The sequence below is a fragment of the Callorhinus ursinus genome, unplaced genomic scaffold (assembly GCF_003265705.2).
Source record: "Callorhinus ursinus isolate GAN/ISIS: 27379988/994484 unplaced genomic scaffold, GSC_fseal_2.0 scaffold55, whole genome shotgun sequence".
Lineage (NCBI taxonomy): Eukaryota > Metazoa > Chordata > Mammalia > Carnivora > Otariidae > Callorhinus > Callorhinus ursinus.
In genome coordinates, this window is record NW_027397117.1 from 2907007 (window position 1) to 2927061 (window position 20055).

A 20055-nucleotide genomic window follows, 5' to 3' on the forward strand; every position below is an offset into this window, starting at 1 on the left:
TGTGTGTGTGTGTGTGTGTGTGTGTGTGTGTGTGTGTGTGTGTGTGTTGGGGGAAGAGGATGGTTGTAGCAGGGGTCAGCAGCTGGAGAGCCCATGAGAGCCACGATAACCTCAGGAATAGGGAGAAGTGCCAGGATAGCAGGAAACCTATCCAGATTTTTCTGCCCCCGTGTAGAGAAGAGCCCTTCCCTTCCCTCCAAAGTCTCTACCAGGCTTTCAACAGCAGCTCACAGGTCCCTAGCCGGATGGGAAAGTTCATGAATCTACAGTCTCCTTTCAAGTTCAAGTAACCTAGGCACTCTCTTCTCTAGAGGGTGCCTTCCACATCTCTTTCCTCCTGTAGAAGTGCCAGCAGCTCAGTCCAGAGGTTCTGGAGCAGAGACTGCTTGCTACCTGGAGGTGACAGATGAACCTTGGGATGGCTGATGCTCCAGCCTATTTGGGGTGCAAAAAAGACATGAATGCTCCTCTTCTCAGGAGCAAGCAGACACAGGTGCCAGGGACGGGAAGATGATGCTACAACCCCAAGTCCTATGTCCAACCTTCCAGCCCAGAAGGCTCCTATGTGCGGGCTCTGGACCCCAGTGCTTGCCCTTACCCCAGCAACAAAGCACAGCCAGAACCAGAATGCAATAAATAGAGGCAGGGGGCCAGGAGGCGAAGGGCGCCAGGACGGTGCTAGCTTTCTGATGCTGTCTGCGGCACCGTGGGCTGGTCCACACAGAAGCGCTTCAGGGGTGGGGCACTGGAGTCTTCCTCTTCCTCAACAACCTAGGAGCAGTCAGAGCATGGAATTATAATAGGGCCACCCCTCTCTACTAGAACCTCCCGCCGACCCTAATTACAGCCCAGAAGAAGGTTACATCTGCAACTTTCTTCCCCTACCTTATAACCTGGAAACACCAGTGTCCCTTGCTGCCTCCCCAACCTGTATTTGATGCTATAAGGTCCAATTCATATTAACGGAGTCTTTTTTTTTAGAAACTGGAAAATCCAAAGTGGTTCCTTACCTGTGTCTCTAGTGGAACTGGTTCTTCCTTCGTGAGGGTGGGAGGTTCATCAGCAACTTCTGAGGCAGGCAGGGAGGGCTCTGAAAAAGCAGCAAGGTCAGGGGCGCCTGGGTGGCTCAGTCAGTTAAGCGTCCGGCTCTTGATTTTGGCTCAGGTCATGACCTCAGGGTCATGAGATTGAGCCCTACGTCAAGCTCCACGTGGAGCCTGCTTAAGATTCTCTGTGTCCCTCTCCCTCTCCCCGCCCCTCTAAAAAAAAAAAAAACAGCAAGATCAGTACAACTGCATAGCCTCCAGCCTCAAGCTGGGGGAGCTTCCCTAAGAGTTATGTAGTGGCTTGTTGGTGGAGGGCAACACTGGCTGGAGAAGCAATATATGTTATCAGAAGAAATGTGCAGGACACAATGCAAAGAGCATAATTTCTGAAGTCAGAAAGCATGAAACGGGAGACACCCAGTTCCACCAGTTACTAGCTATGTGATCTTGGAGAAGCAATTTAACCTTTCTAAGACTCCACTTCCTCGTCTGTACAATGGAATAACACCTATTTCACAGGGTTTTTGAGAGAATTATACCAGGCATCGAATATGACAAGTGCCTTACACAGAGCCTGGCGCTCGATTATGTTGTTTTCTTCTTTCATTCTGTGAGAAGGGAAAATCAACCCTTCCCCAAAAAAGCCCAAACTGTTAACAAATGGTTCAAGGCTGTCAGGCCAGGAGCACCTTCTCTAGCCTCTTCCTCTAAGGAAAAGAAACTTCCAGAGTACAGGCCCCTCCAAGCTGCTCGTCCTGGGTCAACGGTGACTCACCCTCGAGGATCTCCTGGCCCAGAGTAGGGGGCTGGGAGTCATCTGTGCGGAAGTCAGAGGTGTGTGCTGGGCTCAGGGACTCACTCTGCTGGGGGCTGGGGCTTGAGTTGGTGCTGCTGTCCACCTTGAGTTGATAGACATCGGATACAGAACTCTGGTTGCTATTTTCATCTGAAAACCAAACATGACAAAGGCAACAGCTGAGAGTAGTAATGTTTCTTGAGAGTAACTCGGTACAGAGCCAAGGGCCTGGTGTCTCCTCAAGCAGCCATGGGCACAACCAAATGCAATGATCGCTGCTCAGATGCCCCCTGAGCCAAAGGCAAACAAACAAAGGTAGGGCAAATGATCAACAGTCTAAGTTGATTAATTTAAACATTTTCTATTTCACAACATATATTCTAAGCACCAGATGCAGCCAAAATCTTTCAGTTTATGCCACATTTATATTTCAGGAAGGTCAGGATAAGCTTAGTAACCCCTTCTTTACTACCCACCAACTGTAACTTGGACCTGGTATTTTCTCACTATCCAGTGGAAGGGAGTGACGTAGCTGTGCCTCTCAACCTTTCTCACGACACAGGATGTGCAGAAAATGCTAAAATCTGCCCGGCCTTCTTGGCTATCTCAAGGAGGGTGGTGGTATCTGAAAGTGGTCACACAGGCCCTTCAGCAGCCCAGGCTCCACTTGACCACCTCAAGGGTAAGAAATTCCCACCGGGGAAGGTCTGTCTGAAGGCTGCAAGTCACCACCTGAGTTAAACACTCAGGAGTCAAAAACTCCTTCCTCCCCCTCACCTGCAGCAGCCGGCACCCAGCCTGATTAGCCTGACTGCTCTGACATCTCCTCCTCTCCTGCCACCTTAGGGCAGGCCGCCTCCTCTCTGGCCTGGCCTCCTGCAACAGCTCCCCCCGATTGCACTTCCTTCAATCTCCTGTCCTCCCACCTGTACTTCACACCATCACCAGAGTTATTCTAAATCCTTCCGGGGCTCTCTGCCGCCCAAAGGATATAATTCAAATTCCAGGGCTTCCCCAGGGCAGGCACAGATGGCCCTATCACAACCTACAAAATCTTTTCTGCTCTCCAAGCTCACGGCCACGGACCTCCCACACTCAAGCCCTGACTCCAGCCACGCGGACTTACTGAGGCCCCACTTCACACACAGGTGTCCAGTGGGACTGCTCTTTCCAGTCTTCCTGGAAAGCCCCGATACAGACCACTACTCAGCTCAAGCATCACCTCCTCCGTGAGCCCCAGGTTCCAGGCTCCCTTGGATGGAAATGACCAGCTTCTCTATTATGCTCCTGTTGTATCCTACGCACACCTACACTCATTATTTTACACACCAATTTCCTTCCATTACACTCTGTGCAGGCAGGCTTTGTGGCTTACTTGCCCCGGAATCTCCAGTGCGGTACACAGTACCTGGCACACAGGAGGTCATTAAATGTTCACTGAATGAAAGGGATGGGATGGTGGCCAGATTGAGGAAATGGAGCCTCGTATGTCTCCCAGAGCTTTGTGATTATTGGACACCCCACACACAGCTAGAAAACTGTTCCCTTGTATTCCCCTTCTTCTATCATACTCGCTGAACTTGGGGGGGCTGAGGGAGAGGTGGAGGGGGGATACCTGCACACTCCCAGTCTTGTTCCAAAGGGAAAATCATAAGCCTTTTCTAGTCTTTACTCCTACAAAGACAGGATCTTCTACGCTAAAACTGAAGCAGCATTTTACTATAAAAAGAATAAAGCTCTGTCACTTTTGAGCTTAGGCAAACTCTTCTCTGAGCATCGGTTTCCTTCGATAGGGCTGATGATAACTGCCTGCTTTATGTCACAGGCAAAACAAGAAGCTCAAGTGCAAGTCCTTCTGAACAGCAGCTGCCACGCAGGTGTGAAGGGTTCTCTGGGACTGCAGTGCCAACACAGGCGGGACATTTACTGAAGACCAGTTGGTTCAGGAGGTGGAACTTGGCTAAAAGTGGACAGGAGAGGCCCTGGCTTTGGGCGGCCTACTCTAAGGCACTATCATCATAAAACATACCATGTAAAGAAAAGAGCTTCTGATCCAGAAAGCCAGGACCTAACATGGGGTCTGTCACTTACTGGTTATGTACCTTGAGATACAGAACTTCAGCTCTCTGAGCCTCGGTTTCCCTAAATGGCAAATGAAGCTCCAATCATCTACCTTGCAGGGCTGCTGTGAGGTTTAAATGAAAAGCCGTGATGTAAAGTGCCAGCAAGATACGAGCAGAACAGCAAGCACTGAAGTGACACATGGAACTTTCTTTTCGTTATTAATGGGTTCATCTAAGTGCTGCTTTTCCTGCAAGGAAGACACATGGATGCAACTCACCCTGGAATTCAAGAAGGAGAGAGGAATTGGCTGAGGCATCAGAGGGAAAGCCATTAGGTTCCCGGGCTGCTGAACTGTTCGATTTTGACTTTTCTTTCTAGAAAAGGAAAAAAAGAGGAATATGACAGAGCCAAGCAGGAGACCCACAGAGAGGGAGAAGGGTGCTATGTGAGACACCACAGAAGTCTGGATCAGGACTGAACAGGAACAACGACAACAGTGTGAGAATCCAGGACCCAAGGAATAACAGAATCCTGGACAAGGTGTCCCCAAGCCTCAGTGTCTCTTCTCTATCTTGTAAAATGGATCCTGCTGGCACTAATATCATGACTCAAAAGTGAGAGGCAGATACATAGGCTTCCACTAGAGCTCCCTGTGGTTCTCTTCTGCTTTCTGCCCTGAGCAGAATGCTCTATCCCACCCTTCCCTATGTGGATGGAAGAGAAATACAGAGTACTCATTTGAGAAGGATTCCTGTTTTGGTAGCACAGCAGGAAAAAGGGAAAAAACGGGCCTCTGATTGGACCCAGGAAGGAGTCGCTTTATATGTAACACAAGCAGTGACAGGACAAAGGGGCCCTGCTAGCCTGATTACTGACCAATCAAGCCATCCATTCAGAATGACCCCAGGTCTACCTCTGCCTATAATACCATTTCCTTCAAGCAGGATGTAGGTTACACATGTGGGGAAACAGTGTGAAGGTAAGCACAAGCTTGCAAGAAACGAGCCCAAAGGAAAAGAAATAAATCCATCCAAAAATTTCCAAATGAGAGCATCTCAACAGCCAAAAGTTTAAATCTGGGTAATCTCAGATTTACTAATTTATACTTTTTAAACATGTCTATTTACTATACATGCATTTAACTTTTGTTAATAACTCAATCCTCTCTGCAATGAATCAACTGCACACATTCATGTACTGCTTTCCCTTCACTTGTTTCATATGCAGACATTTTAATGCAATTACACTTCACATTTAACCAAAGAAGCTACATAAACACAATTTTTAAAAATTTACTTATTTATTTAGAGAGAGCACACGCTTGAGCGGGGGGGGGGGAGTGGGAGAGGGAGAGAGAATCCCAAGCAGACTCCATGCTGAGCAGCAGCAGCAGAGCCCAATGTGGGGCTCGATCCTACAACACTGTGATCATGACCCGAGCCGAAATCAAGAGTTGGACACCCAACCGAGCCACCCAGGTGCCCCCAACCGAAAACTTTTAAATGTACACTGCATAGAGTTTGTGTCAAGATAATCTACTCTCTCATCAGTGATGTCCCACTCTCCCTTGGATCCTTCCCACTCCTTCTTCATCAATTTGATCATCATTTCCCATTTCCCTAATCTAGCAGGTCTATATTAGTACCTCAGAAGATGGCCCTCTACCATGGACCACCGGAGGGCATATAAACTGAGGGGCCTCAGCAAACACATGAGAAGCCCTTGGGAGACACAAAAGGAACTGGGTCCCGGGCAGGGAGAATTTGAATTAGGAAAGGGCCAGGGACTTACATGTGAGAAATGGATTGGGGTGGGGAAAGGCTTTCTACCAGTGCCTCCCACTCCCCATTCACATGCCCAAGAGATTTAACTGCATCTCTGTGGATAATGGCACCACTAGAGCCAGGGCTAGATGAAAAATCAAGGGTGGCTCCAGAGCTGCCCTAACTTTCACCCACCAACTCCCTGGGGCTGGCAATGACAAGGAAGGATGGCGACTCCCAGATAAAGGTAGCACCTCAAGACTGGTACTAGGGAGTCCCCTGGGAGGGAGGGGAAGAGGGAGTGGAGGCAAAGGAAAGGCTGAATCCTGAAGCTCACCCAATGACCTAAATTCACTGAGAGGAAGGAAAACCACAGCCTGGGCTTACATCCTCCCTCAGTTACATATTGCTAGCCAAGGCAGCTCAGAGTCCCCAGGGAACAAAAAATGAGTGCACAGAAAAAACTAGCCAGACACTGGAAGAAACAAGCCCCATTAAAAACAATAAATAGAACAAGCTGTACCAGAAGAAGGAGACTAAGAGAACACAAGAATTTAAATAAAACAGTAAGTCTCAGGGTACCTGGGTGGCTCAGTTAGTTGAGTGCCCGACTCCTGATTTCGGCTCAAGTCATGACCTCCGGGTGATGAGACTGAGCCCCCCCCACTGGGCTCGGGGCTGAGCATGGAGCCTGCTTAGGATACTTTCTTTCCCTCTCCCCTTCTCCTCTCCCCCTCAACTGGTGTGTGGTGCTCTGTCTTCCAAAAAGAAGAAAAAAAATCTTAAAAATAGTAAGTCTCCTCAGAAAGATAAGGATACTGGAAAGTTGTTTTGAAGAACCACCAACTGAGGAAATTTGGTATGAATAATGTAATTGTTGAAAATAAAAATTAAGTGAATGAGTCTAGTAGGAGAAATGGATACAGCTGAAAATGAGCAAGAACTGGGTTGAGAAATCAGAATACATGAGAAAAGAATGAAGAGATGAAACAAATGAGAAGAAAGGGAAAAACAAAGCTAGATATGAACATCACAGGATATTCTTACAGAAGTTCTAGAAGAGCAAAGAGGGGGAAGAAATTCTAAGTTTCCAGGAATACAAGAGGACCACCTAGGAAGAATCAAGAAAAATTAGACTGACACTAGACTGTTCAATGGCAACACCAGAAGCACAACAATTGAGTAATAGTTTCAAAATGCTGGAAGAAAACCCAGAATTTCAGATGTAGGTAAAATAATCAGTTAAACATAAAAAATGAAACAAGGATACTTTCAAGAGTAAAAAGATATTTTCAGAAAGTTTTCTCCACAAAAGCTCTCTTCAACAAAACTCTTGAAAGATACGTTACAACAAGAAAAGAAATGACTCTGAGAGAAAGCAATAATAGGTGCAAAGAGTGTATAATCTGTAACACTTACTTTGTCTAACTAAGCATTGACTAAAACAAGAAACATCTGTAAAAACTGATATATCTGAACTGAATATCTGATCTGAAATTCCAGTCAAAACTAAAGACAGGGTAGGGATGGAAGTGGGGGAGGGGTGAAGGAGAAGCGGTTAAAAATGTGTTATGGGTGTTACCAGGTTCCAAGGGTAAAAGCAGATTTTTTTTTTAAGATTTTATTTATTTATTTGACATAGAGAGAGAGACAGCAAGAGAGGGAATACAAGCGGGGGGGCGGGAGAGGGAGAAGCAGGCTCTCCGCTGAGCAGGGAGCCTGACGTGGGGCTCCATCCCAGGACCCTGGGATCATGACCTGAGCCAAAGTCAGATGCTTAACCAACTGATCCACCCAGGGGCCCCTAAACACAGATTTTGATAAGCTTCATACATTGACAGGGAAGAATAGTAAGTATAAGTCTTACTAAGTTAGAGGTAGGCAATAGAAAAATGAAAACAGAATGCAGAACTTTCAAATCAGCAAAGAAAAATTTGTCTAGCCATCATGAAGCAAAGAGAGAAAAAAAAGTATATTATGGCAAAAATCCTTGTCCATTTTTTTTTAAAGATTTTATTCATTTATTTGACAGAGAGAGACATAGCGAGAGCAGGAACACAAGCAGGGGGAGTGGGAGAGGGAGAAGCAGGCTTCCCGCTGAGCAGGGAGCCCGATGCGGGGCTTGATCCCAGAATCCTGGGATCATGACCCGAGCCGAAGGCAGATGCTTAACGGGTGAGCCACCCAGGCGCCCTCCTTGTCCATATTAATAGAATTTTTAGGTGGTCACACTTCCCCAGCCTTCCTGGCCACTAGATGTCATATAAGCTATTACAAACACACATAGTAAATACATATGTCCTGAGGCAATTTCTAGGAGACTCCTACTAATCTTCATGAAAATTCTATCGGCCCATCCTTCCACTTCTCTGCTACTTAGAGCCTAAGCGTGTAGAATGAATGGCTGGATCTTGACCTTGGAATACAAGGTCAAAACTAGAGCAGAGGAATGGGGAGTTACTTAACAGGTATAGAGTTTAGTTTTGCAAGATGAAGAAGCCTAGAGATTGACTGCACAAGGTGAATGTACTTTTTTTTTTTTAAAGATTTTTATTTATTTATTTGCGAGAGCGAGAATGAGAGAGAGAGAGAGCACATGAGAGGGGGGAGGGTCGGAGGGAGAAGCAGACTCCCCGCTGAGCGGGGAGCCTGATGCAGGACTCGATCCCGGGACTCCAGGATCATGACCTGAGCCGAAGGCAGTCGCATAACCGACTGAGCCACCCAGGTGCCCAAGGTGAATGTACTTAATACCACTAAACTGTACACTTAAACACAAAAATAAAAAAATACGCTGTACACCTAAAAATGGCTAAGATGGTAAATTTTATGGTATGTTAAAATAAAATTAAGAGTCATCACTCTCTAAAAAAAGTTTAGAAAAAAAAGGATCAGAAAGGTTGGAAGAAATCTGAGCCCTGGGGACTTCTGGAGCAGAACCACACCAGCCCTGGACTACATGCTTCTAAGCACTAGCCTTAGAGGATTAAGGAAAAGAGTAAAATAAACTTCTTAAACTATGGCTATTTTGAGTTTTCTGTCACCCACAGCAAATCTTAATGCTAATACACCCAATAAACAAAAAACATGAAACAGGTGACAAAAAAGAATTTCACAACACACTAATCCAACATAAATCAAAAGGAGACAGGGTAGAAATTGTAATATCAAATAAAATTGAAATTGAGGAGAAAAAGTTTTGGATATAAGGGACAAAGAAGGACATTATATACTAGTAAAATGAATGACAGGACAAAATGACATAATAATAATGGCATAATCATATAAATACATCAAAAACAGAGCTTCAAACATAACATGACAAGTGACTCATCAGCCATGAAGAAGCAAACATATTAACAATTTCACACACCCTTCTCAGAAACATAATAGGACAAACATACAAAAAATAAGCAAAGATATGGAAGATTTGGGTTAACATAATAAATGCTTCAATTGTTTAATTTCATCCCTAGAGAGTATATTTGGTTTTTTTTTAAAGATTTTATTTATTTATTTGAGAGAGAGAGAATGAGAGAGAGAGAGCATGAGAAGGAAGAGGGTCAGAGGAGAAGCAGACTCCCCGCTGAGCGGGGAGCCCAATGTGGGACTTGATCCCGGGACTCCAGGATCATGACCTGAGCTGAAGGCAGTCGCTTAACCAACTGAGCCACCCAGGCACCCAAGAGTATATTTGTTTTAATCACAAGTGAATGGCCTGAAAATCAATCATGTACCAGACAAGATCACAAAAAAAGTCCCAATAATCCCAAAGAACTAATATCCTACCAATTCAATAAAATCAGTACACCAATTTTAAAAAGACAGTTAAAGAACAATCTCACATATCTAGAAATTAAAATTCATTCTATTAGTGCTTGCTTTGGCAGCACATATACTTAAAAAAAAAAAAAAAGAAAGAAACATTCTATTAAATAAACTTTGGATTAAAGAGGAAACCAAAGAGGAACTTATGAAAAACTTAAAACTTAATTACACCATCAATGACATTTTGACATTCATATATGTCAAAATTTGGGAGAAGACTAAAGTGAAATGTATTTTATTTTTAACTAATCTCTACGCCCAATGTGGGCCTCAACTCATGACCCTGAGATCAAGAGCTGCATGCTCTAAGGAGTGACCCAGCCGGGCACCCCAAAAGCGAAATATATTTTTTTAAGAAAGAAGGGGTGCCCACCTGGCTCAGTCGGAGGAGCGAGTGAGTCTTGATCTTGGGGTTGGGAGTTCAAGGCCCACATTGGGCATAGAGATTACTTAAATACATAAAACTTTAAAACCGTATAAAAAGGGGCTCCTGGGTGGCTCAGTGGGTTAAGTGTCCACCTTCAGCTCAGGTCATGATCCCAGGATCCTGGGATGGAGCCCCACATTGGGCTCCTTGCTCAGCGGGGAGCCTGTTTCTCCCTCTTCCTCTGCCTACCACTCCCCCTGCTTGTGTTCTTTCTCTCTGTCAAATAAGTAAAATCTTAGAAAGGAAGGAAGGAAGGAAAGTAAAAAAAAAACCTAGAAAAAAAGAGCTAAGTTCAAAACAAGGAGCCAGAAAAAGAACAACAGAGTAAACCCAATAAAACAAAACAGGAAATTACAATGGCAAAAACTAATGAAATAGAGAACAAAGCAAACAAAAAAAGATCAACAAAAATTACATTTTTTATTTTCATTTTAAAGATTTTACTTATGTATTTGACACACAGAGAGAGAGAGATGGTGTGCACACACACAAGCAGAGGGAGAAGCAGGCAGAGGAGAGAGGGAGAAGTAGGGAGCCCAATGTGGGACTCGATCCCAGCACCCTGGGACCATGACCTGAGCCCAAGGCAGACACTTAACCGACTGAGCCACCCAGGCGCCCAAAACATTTTTTAAATAGACTTCAGGAGAGACAATGAACCAGATCATATTATGGAAAAAACACAAATAACATGTGAAAGAGGTAAAATAATTACCAATATAACAGAGACTTTGAAGTACATAAGAAAATCACAAATAACTACATACCAACACATGTGAAAACTCTGATCAGTGTTCAGGGTATTGCTGGCATCTGAACAGGCCAATTAATTCTTCATTATACAAGACTGAGACATGCACTGCCAAAAGTTTAGCATTACTGGCCAACCGAAAAGTGCCCTGCCTCATTTCTAAACACAACCGGGGATATGAAGAAAGGGGAGGACCTAGCACTGAACCCTATTAAAGAACCAATGGTCTATTTGCATTGGATAAATTTCTAGGAAATATATAAAATGCAAAATAAGTACCAAAAAAAGAGAAAACCTAATCCATCAATCACCGTTAAAGCTACCATGATGACAGTTAACACCCCTCCACCAAAGGCCCAGAAAGTACTAAAGGTGACTTCTACCAAAATTTCTCATTTTATACCAGTTGTTCTAGAAATCAAAAGAGGGGAAATTGCCTAATTTGTTTTAGGAGGCGAATGCAATCTTAATACCATAACAAGGTAAAGACAGCATAATAAAAGAAAATTGTAGACCAATTTCACTTATGAATCAGATGCAAATATCTTAAATGAAATATCTGTGAATTAAACACCACATTCTATGGGGGGGAAAGAAAGCATATCCAAGTAGGATTTCTCTTAGGCCTACAAGAATGTAAAAGTTTCAACATCAGACGCTTCATTAATATAATTCACCATACTAATACGTTACAGATTAGAGGAGGAAATCTGCATGCTGGATAAAGCCCAACATCTATTCATAATTTTTTTTTAAGATTTTATTTATTTATTTGACAGAGAGAGACACAGTGAGAAAGGGAACACAAGCAGGGGGAGTGGGAGAGGGAGAAGCAGGCTTCCCATGGAGCAGGGAGCCCGATGTGGGGCTCCATGAGGGCCTTGATGCAGGGCTCAATCCCAGGACCCTGGGATCATGACCTGAGCCGAACGCAAACACTTAACAACTGAGCCACCCAGGCGCCCATCTATTCATAATTTTTAATGAATCTTAGAAAACTAAAAAGAGGGGGCGCCTGGGTGACTCAGTTGGTTAAGCGACTGCCTTCAGCTCAGGTCATGATCCTGGAGTCCCGGGATCGAGTCCCACATCGGGCTCCCTGCTCAGCAGGGAGTCTGCTTCTCCCTCTGACCCTCTTCCGTCTCGTGCTCTCTGTCTCTCATTCTTTCTCTCTCAAATAAATAAATAAAATCTTTAAAAAAAAAAAAAACTAAAAAGAGAAGGGAATTTTTATTTTGATAAAGGCTAATCTTCCCAAAAACCTACAGCAAGACAGAAAATTCATCCTACTTAATATTAATAATAAATTTATAATTTAGTATAAATTATATATAAATTAATACAATTTAGTATAATTTAATATAATATTATAAATAAAAGTCACACTAGCCCAGGAGGAAATAAACAACAACAAAATAGAATGGAAAACTCAAAAACATCTAGATATGACTATGGCACACAACAGAGCTGACATCACAAATCAAGAGAGAGAGGATAGGTTATTTAGTAATAGTATTAGGGCAAATAGCTCTCTGTATGATGGAAAATTAAAATTAGATTCATATCTCCATCATTAAAAAATATATCCAAAACATAACAGATGGAGACGTTCTTTATGACCATGCAGTGGAGAATAATTTTGAAACAAGACTCAAAAAGCAAAAACCTTGGGCGCCTGGGTGGCTCAGTCGTTAAGCGTCTGCCTTCGGCTCAGGTCATGATCCCAGGGTCCTGGGATCGAGTCCCACATCGGGCTCCCCGCTCAGCGGGAAGCCTGCTTCTCCCTCTCCCACTCCCCCTGCTGTGTTCCTGCTCTCACTGTCTCTCTCTGTCAAATAAATAAATAAAATCTTAAAAAAAAAAAAAAAAAGGCAAAAACCTTAAGAAGAAGTTGATTAGGGTGCCTGGGTGGCTCAGTTGGTTAAGCGACTGCCTTCAGCTCAGGTCATGATCCCGGAGTCCCGGGATCGAGTCCCGCATCGGGCTCCCTGCTCGGCAGGGAGTCTGCTTCTCCCTCTGACCCTCCCCCCTCTCATGCTCTCTCTCTCTTTCTCTCTCTCAAATAAATAAATAAATAAAATCTTAAAAAAAAAAAAAGAAACCATATTAAAAAAAAGAAAAGAAGAAGTTGATTAATTCGACACAAAAAAATTAAAGGCCTGTTACTGACAAAGTTATCAGACAGGCAACATGTCAGAGATATCTGACAAGGTACAAATCTGACAGGAGTTTTCTGTGTCTAGGATATCAACGAATCCATGCAAATCAGAAAGGTAAAGACAGGAAACCCAAAACAAAAATACGCAAAAAAAGAAAAAACAGAGAAGAGGATACTCAAACGAATTCAAAAAGGAAATCTGAACAGAAACCTGAAGAGATGAAATCATCCATCTCATGAGTAATCAGGGAAATGTAAAATAAACAAAAAGATCTAGCAGCCTGGCAGGACTGACAGTATCAAATGCTGGTGAAGTTGTAGAAATGGGAAGCCCCTGGCACTCCTGGGGAAGTGTACTAACTACACTGGTGCAGCCCTTCTGGGGAAAGATTGGGCAGTTGTTTTTTGTTTGTTTGTTTGTTTTATTTATTTCACAGAGCGAGCGCACAAATAGGGGAGCAGCAGAGGGAGAAGGAGAAGCAGGCTCCCCACTGAGCAGGGAGCCCGACATGGGGCTTGATCCCAGGACTCCAGGATCATGACCCACATGGAAGGCAGACGCTTAATGACTAAGCCACCCAGGCGTCTCTCAGGCAGCAGTTATTAAAAACAATTGGTGGGGTGCCTGGGTGGCTCAGTCGTTAAGCGTCTGCCTTCGGCTCAGGTCGTGATCCCGGGGTCCTGGGATCGAGCGCCGCATCGGGCTCCCTGCTCCGCAGGAAGCCTGCTTCTCCCTCTCCCACTCCCCCTGCTTGTGTTCCCTCTCTCGCTGTGTCTCTCTCTGTCAAATAAATAAATAAAATCTTAAAAAAAAAAAGATATTTAAAAGTACTAACTATAAAGCAAAAGATTATTTTGTCTACATTAAAATTAACAACTGTGGGGTGCCTGGGTGGCTCAGATGGTTGAGCATCTGCCTTTGGCTCGGGTCGTGATCCCAGAGTCCTGGGATCGAGCCCCACGTCCCACTCCTGGCTCAGCAGGGAGCCTGCTTCTCCCTCTGCCTCTACCCCTGCTCATGCTCTCTCGCTCTCTCTGTATCTCTGTGTCTCGAATGAATAAATACAATCTTTAAAATAATAATAATAATAATAAAATTAACAACTGTGACTGAAGGCAGCCTACAGAAAGTGCAAAGGCAAGCCGTGGAATGGAAAAAGATTTGGATAGTATATAATCAATAAAGGATTTGTATCTAGAACACAGAGAATTCCTACTAAGTCATAAGGAAAAAACAATCAAATGGATTAAAGAGGCATTTTCTGAAACAGGAAATCCCAAAGGTTCAATCCTAAACATTGAAAAGGTACTCAAACTTGTTGGTAATTACATACTTGGCAAATTAAAATCACAAGATATTTTTACATATAAGTAACAATACCAACATTGATGAGGATTCGGAGCTATGAGAACTCTCCTATTTCTCTGGTGGGAATACAGATTGGTACAATCACTCTGAGAAACAATTTAGCATTAGCTACTATAGGTCAACATATGCATACTCTAAGACCCAGCAATTCCACTCCTAAGAATATATCCTAGGAAAACCCACGCATTTGCTGACCCATATACCAAATAAGAACGTTCACAGGAACACTGTTCCTACTACCCTAAATTGGGAATAATCCAAATATCCATCTACAGGAGGATTAGAGAGGTAAATCATGGTACAGGCCTATAATAAAATTCCATACAGCAATGAAAAAGGGACAAATGGCTCCAAAGAAAACATGGATGAATTTTACAAACATAATACTGAGCAAAAAAAAGCAAGACACACAAAAATAGATGATGCTGTTTACATACAGTTAAAAGTTTTTACAAATGAGTAGAGAAGTGATAAGAGAAGCAAAAGTAGGAGAGAGATTTCCTCTGGCGAGGGAGGGGAAGCTGGGAAGAGTCAAACAGAGGTCTTAGGAAGTTGGCAATGCTCCGTTTTTTGACCTGGGTGGTTTTTACAAGGGTGCCAGTTTTATGTTTCTTCATTATACCATACATTTATGTTTTTTATACTTTTCTGTATGTGTTTTATATTTGAGCTTTTTGAAAACAATTAGGGAAAAAAAGTTGGAGACAATCTGGGCATTTATCGCTCAGGGAAGGTGTAGATAAATGTGGCCACTGCATATAAGAGAATGAAATGCAAGATTCAAAGGTAGTAACTCACAGAAGCGTGGACAGTTCTCAAAAACAAGGTTGAACAAAAGGAAAGAAACAGAAGTTTTTAGCACAATGCTCTATAAATTTTAAAATACAAACATGATACAATGCTATGTATTTTTCTTCTCTTTTTTAAAGATTTATTTATTTTAGAGAGTGAGCGAGAGCGTGCAAGCACGAGCACGAGGGGCAGAGGGAAAGGGAGGAAGAATCTGAAGCAGGCCGCACACGAGTGCAAAGCCCGATGTGGGGCTCGATCTCACAACCCTGAGACCACGACCCAAGCCGAAACCAAGAGGTGGACGCTCAACTGACTGCACCCCCCGTGTGCCCCAATGCTATGTATTTTTCAAGAATACACAGCTATCCACATAAACCCATGGAAGAAGAATTGGGAAAGTATATATACATATAAAACACATAGAATACACTATAGTGGATAGCTAATCAGGGAAGAGCAGGAGTTTGCAAGCTTCTTCTTACAGGGCCAGATAAGAAATATTTTAGGCTTTGCATGCGAGTAGGTCTTAGGGCAACTACTCAACTCTGCCATTACAACTCAAAAGCAGACACAGACAATAAGGAAACCAATGGGCATAGCTGTGTTCCAATAAAACCATATTGACAATCACAAGGCTGTGGTTCACCAAGCCTTAGAAAAAAGGAATGGGTTAAGAAAAGGGAATAAAGGGGAGAAATAATAAAGTAAGAGAGGCTTTGCATGGATCAACCACACAGGGTGCCTTGAAGTACTTTCAACTCAATTTTGGGAAATAAATTCCTTTATTATTAAGAGAAAATCAAGGAAAGAACAAAAGGAAGTAAACAGTACCTTTTTGTTGTTTTGATTTTCTTCCACACTTACCTCCTTGCTATCTGTCACAGGAACCCATTTAAATATCCTAAGGGACGTGTCACCGACGGTCACCCACTTTTTCTCCCTGAAAGAAAGACATTTCTTAAAACCGATAATAATGAAACAGATTTTTTGTTCATAATGTGATTTTCTACTTCTCAGCAGATCGTTCCTTCAATCTTTTAAAAAATTTTTAAATTTAAGTTTATTTAATTTCAGTCATCTCTACACCCAATGTGGGGCTCAAACATACAACCCCGACTTGAAGAGTCACATGCTCTTCCAACTGAGCCAGCCACGTGTCCCAAGCTCCTTCAATCTTAAATGCCTTCTAAACTTACTTCCCATCCAATTATACCTTTACCTTACCTTGCAAAATCATCCCTTCCAGAAAGACTTCTCTATCAAATTCCCTTGGCTCTGAGACTTGCCTTTTCTCAGTGTACCAAAGCTCTTTTTACCTCCCAGACTACACCCATATTGAGTACCCACACATTTTCACACTCAGGTATCTACCTGGCATTACTTCTTTTTCAAAAATTAATTCAATTCCACTGATATTTATAAAGCCCTGTTATACAAGGCCCTACAGGAGATAAAGAATGTATAAGATACGGTCCCACATAGCACATAGGAATAAAAAACTAAGTAAGGACATCATTGTGATACACGAAGGTGATAAGGAAGTTGAGAAGGCTGAAAGACGGTAAAACTGGGCTATGGCATAGAAGGAGAATTCTTAGGACTCCTGTGTAACTCTATGTTGAAACATGATTCCATTTAGAAATAATCGCAGGTGCAGCATAAGATGCTTCTAAGTCTTACATTGGTTTCTGAAGGAGGTGAAGACGGGGCCACGAAAAGAGTGCTTTAAGGTTTTATCTTACAGAGAAAATTACTTTTGAGATAAGCCTTAAAAAAAATAAGCCTAAAAAAAATTTCCCCCATTTGGGGAAATGCAAGTGACATTTTTGAATAAGGACCAGATTATGGACAAGCAGAGTTGGGGAGTCTGAAGTATGACTTCTGAACTTGTCAATTCCAAATGTGAGGTTACAAAAAAGCAAAAAAAAATAACTGTTGTGACTGCTGATATTGATGATGCTGTTTAGCAAACAGAAAGAAGAATGAACACAGACTTAGGAAATTGAAATTAATTCCTGGACAGACCACTCCACTTCCTCACTGATTCAACAAATACTATACATGACCCTGTGATAGACCCCGGGCACGCAGGCAGCAAGATGTACAGCTCCTAGCTTCACAGAGCCTCATTCCAGTTGGAAACTGACATCAAACAACTCATTTCACAGTCACTTAATCATTAGGTTTAACCACATCAAATTGCCACTTCTGTTTGGTTGAAAAGTCAAATATAGGAAATGTCTTATGATTCAGTCTAATACAATTGTGGAAAGTTCTATGAAGGGGACCTGGTTTAGATTAGGAATCTTGAAAGGTGTCCCTCAAGAAAGCATTTTTATACAGAGCTAGGAGTTAACTAGGCAAGGAGGAGGAGAGGGTAGAGGATGTCAGGCAGCATGTCAGCCAGCAACCCCCTGGAAAGAGGGCAATTTGAGCCAGTCTGGTGAGGCAGCAAGCACCATCTTTAGTCTTTAACCTAAGAGCAAGAAGAGGTCACCGAAGCATTGTTTCTATAGCAGGGGAGTACTACGATAGTATTTACACTTGAGAAAAGTGAAATCACTGACTGCAATGTGACAAATGGACTGGGTAATGAAGCAAGAGTTGAAGCAAGCTAAGAGTTCCAGGTGAGAGAGGATGGTCATCTGGCCTAGGCTGCTGGGGTTGGGCCGGGGGGGGGGGGGGGGGGGCAGAGATGGCCAGAAGAGAAAGGTGTGGTGATTCTTAGGTTTCACCTAAAAACTCTAAGAGAATTAGATTTGGAGGGGGGAAAAATCATTAATTATGTAACTAACATGTAGGAGTCCCAACTACATATAAAACCCTTATATACAAAGAGATAAAGAACTTGTGGGGAATTGAACACATAAACACGCAAAAAAAAAAAAAAAAATCCAAGGTAATGATGCCCCTATAGGGGGTGGAGGTCTTGGGAAGGAAGGCTTCCTGGAGGGAGCTAATCCCTTCCTGGGCTTTAAAACTATTACTAGTTGCCAGAGAAAAGGACTCAAGAAGTTGGAGCCAACAGTTGGCTGTTAATAATGCATCGGAATTCCTGATACAAAATAGGCGGTCAACCGGCCCGCCGTTTCCAAATGAGGGTAGGTCTCGACTCCTTCACCAACAACTCGTAGCACCAAGAAAAAGAAAGCCACACGGTTCCGTGTGGGCCAGTACTGGGGGAAAGAGAGGGGTTTTGATTCCGATGACCACACCTGCTCTCGTCACAAGAGCTCTCACCAAACTTAAAACGAGTTAATACATAGAGCGCTCGGCCTGGCCGGCGAGAACCCCCCCAGAGATTGTTAGCTATATACTGGGCAGCTCAGAACGCGAAAGGCTTCTCAGACCCGCGGCCGAAGGGAGGAAGCCGCGAGATCCTGCGTGCGACCGAAGCCCCAAAGCCCCAGCGATGCCGGAAGCCGACAGCCCCTCCGGGAGATTCGTGGCCCTCCGGCAGGTGGGCGGACCCGCGAGCCGGGCGACCCCCTGATTGGTGGCAATCGGCGCGCCCTCTGACCTCACGCCGACGCGAGCTGCACCCTCCTCCCGCCTTCCCCCGCTTCCCCCCTCCCCCCAAGCGTCTGCGGGTCGGCTCCCACCCCGCCAGCCAGTCCCGCGCGCCTCTGGGCCTGGGCCGGCGACTGCGCCGGCACCCTCGGGCCCGGGCCCTCACCATTTCCGCACTTTCTCGATGGCCGCCATCACCTTCTTGATGTCGTCCTTGGCCCGACTGCGGGTCTCGGCCCGGACCGACCGGCCCGACATGGCGGCAGCGGGAGCGGCGGGGGCCGGGACACTGCTCCCAAGACACGGGGAATCGCGCGCCTCACGCGCCGCCGCCCGCCCGCCGCAGCAGCGTCACCGCGGCCGTCGCCACCTCCGTGCGCGCGTGCGCGAGGAAGTGCGCGCACACGCCCGCCTCTTGGGGCTCGAAGCCTCAGCGCGCCTGCGCGCCCCGCCCCGGGCGGCCCTCCCTGGGCGCCCCGGGAGTCCCCTCGGCCCCCAAGGAAGCCGGGGTACGCGGCGGGCGGGCGGCACGTGCTGCGGGAAAGGCGAGGTGCGAGGCGCTTCCAGTGGGGTCCCTGGCTCTCAGGGGGTTTGGAGGTTGGCACCTTTGTCCTCTGGCCATGGTTGCTGCCTTTACCTATGTTTTAGGCACTTGACCCTAACAGGTGCGTGGTTCTGTTGCCTCTCATCTCCAGCGCCCTTGCTTTCCAGATAATACTGCTGTGCTCTAACCACAGAATTTGACACCTTTCTTCCGAACTTTGCGGACACCTGTTCCCTAGCTGGAATTCTCTCATCGCTTTACCTGGTGAACTGACCACTTACTCTTCTAACATCCAGATCCAGCTCAGAGAAGCCTTCCCCTGATATTCTCGGGTTACACTTAGCACTCTACAGCACTGTCTGACTTAATTCAGCAGTCGTTAACCGAGTGGTGCCTGCATTGTACAAGGCTATGTGGTCAATGCTGAGGACAAAATCTGGGTTTTTGCCTTCAAAGAGCTTCCAGTTTAGAAGAACATGCAGACCAGAAAACAGGTGTTTAAAGTGCCATTTTATGGGGCACTTGGGTAGCTCTGTCGTTAAGTGTCTGCCTTCGGCTCAGGTCATGATCCCAGAGTCCCCAGAGTCCTGGAATCGAGCCCCATATCGGGCTCCCTGTTCAGCAGGAAGCCTGCTTCTCCCTCTCCCGCTCCCCCTGCTTGTGTTCCCTCTCTCGCTTCTCTCTCTCTCTCTCAAATAAATAAATAAAATGTTTAAAATAAAATAAAATGCCATTTTATAAATGATAGGCTGAAGTAAGTTCAAGGTGCTATGACAGCCTTAATCCAAATGAGGGGTGTCCAGAGGCTTCTGGGAAAATATAGCCTTGAAGCTGACCTCTGAAAATAGGGTACATGCAGGGCCTGTGTCCACACATTGTAGAACATGCTCAATAAATGTTTGGGTGAATGTTTAATTTTGAGTGCAGCTCCCTTGCTTCCCCCCCACCACCACCACCACAGGCATTTACTGATGCCTTGCAGTATTTAGGGAGGGCTATATAGTAAC

General features: G+C 44.7%; 1 protein-coding gene across 1 annotated transcript in view; it reads right to left on the reverse strand.

Moving 5' to 3' along the window:
* The window catches only part of BCL7B (BAF chromatin remodeling complex subunit BCL7B), a 19286-nt gene extending 394 nt beyond the window's left edge, over positions 1-18892 (reverse strand). The window contains exons 1-6 of the mRNA XM_025864693.2: positions 18671-18892; positions 15859-15934; positions 4184-4280; positions 1822-1992; positions 1011-1090; positions 1-771 (exon numbers count right to left, since the gene is read on the reverse strand). The exon at positions 1-771 is cut by the window's left edge and continues 394 nt beyond it. Of these exons, the coding sequence (XP_025720478.1) occupies positions 679-771; positions 1011-1090; positions 1822-1992; positions 4184-4280; positions 15859-15934; positions 18671-18762 (609 nt within the window). The 5' untranslated portion in view covers positions 18763-18892 and the 3' untranslated portion in view covers positions 1-678. The remainder of the gene's footprint in view (positions 772-1010; positions 1091-1821; positions 1993-4183; positions 4281-15858; positions 15935-18670) is intronic.
* Between the last annotated feature and the right edge of the window lie 1163 nt (positions 18893-20055).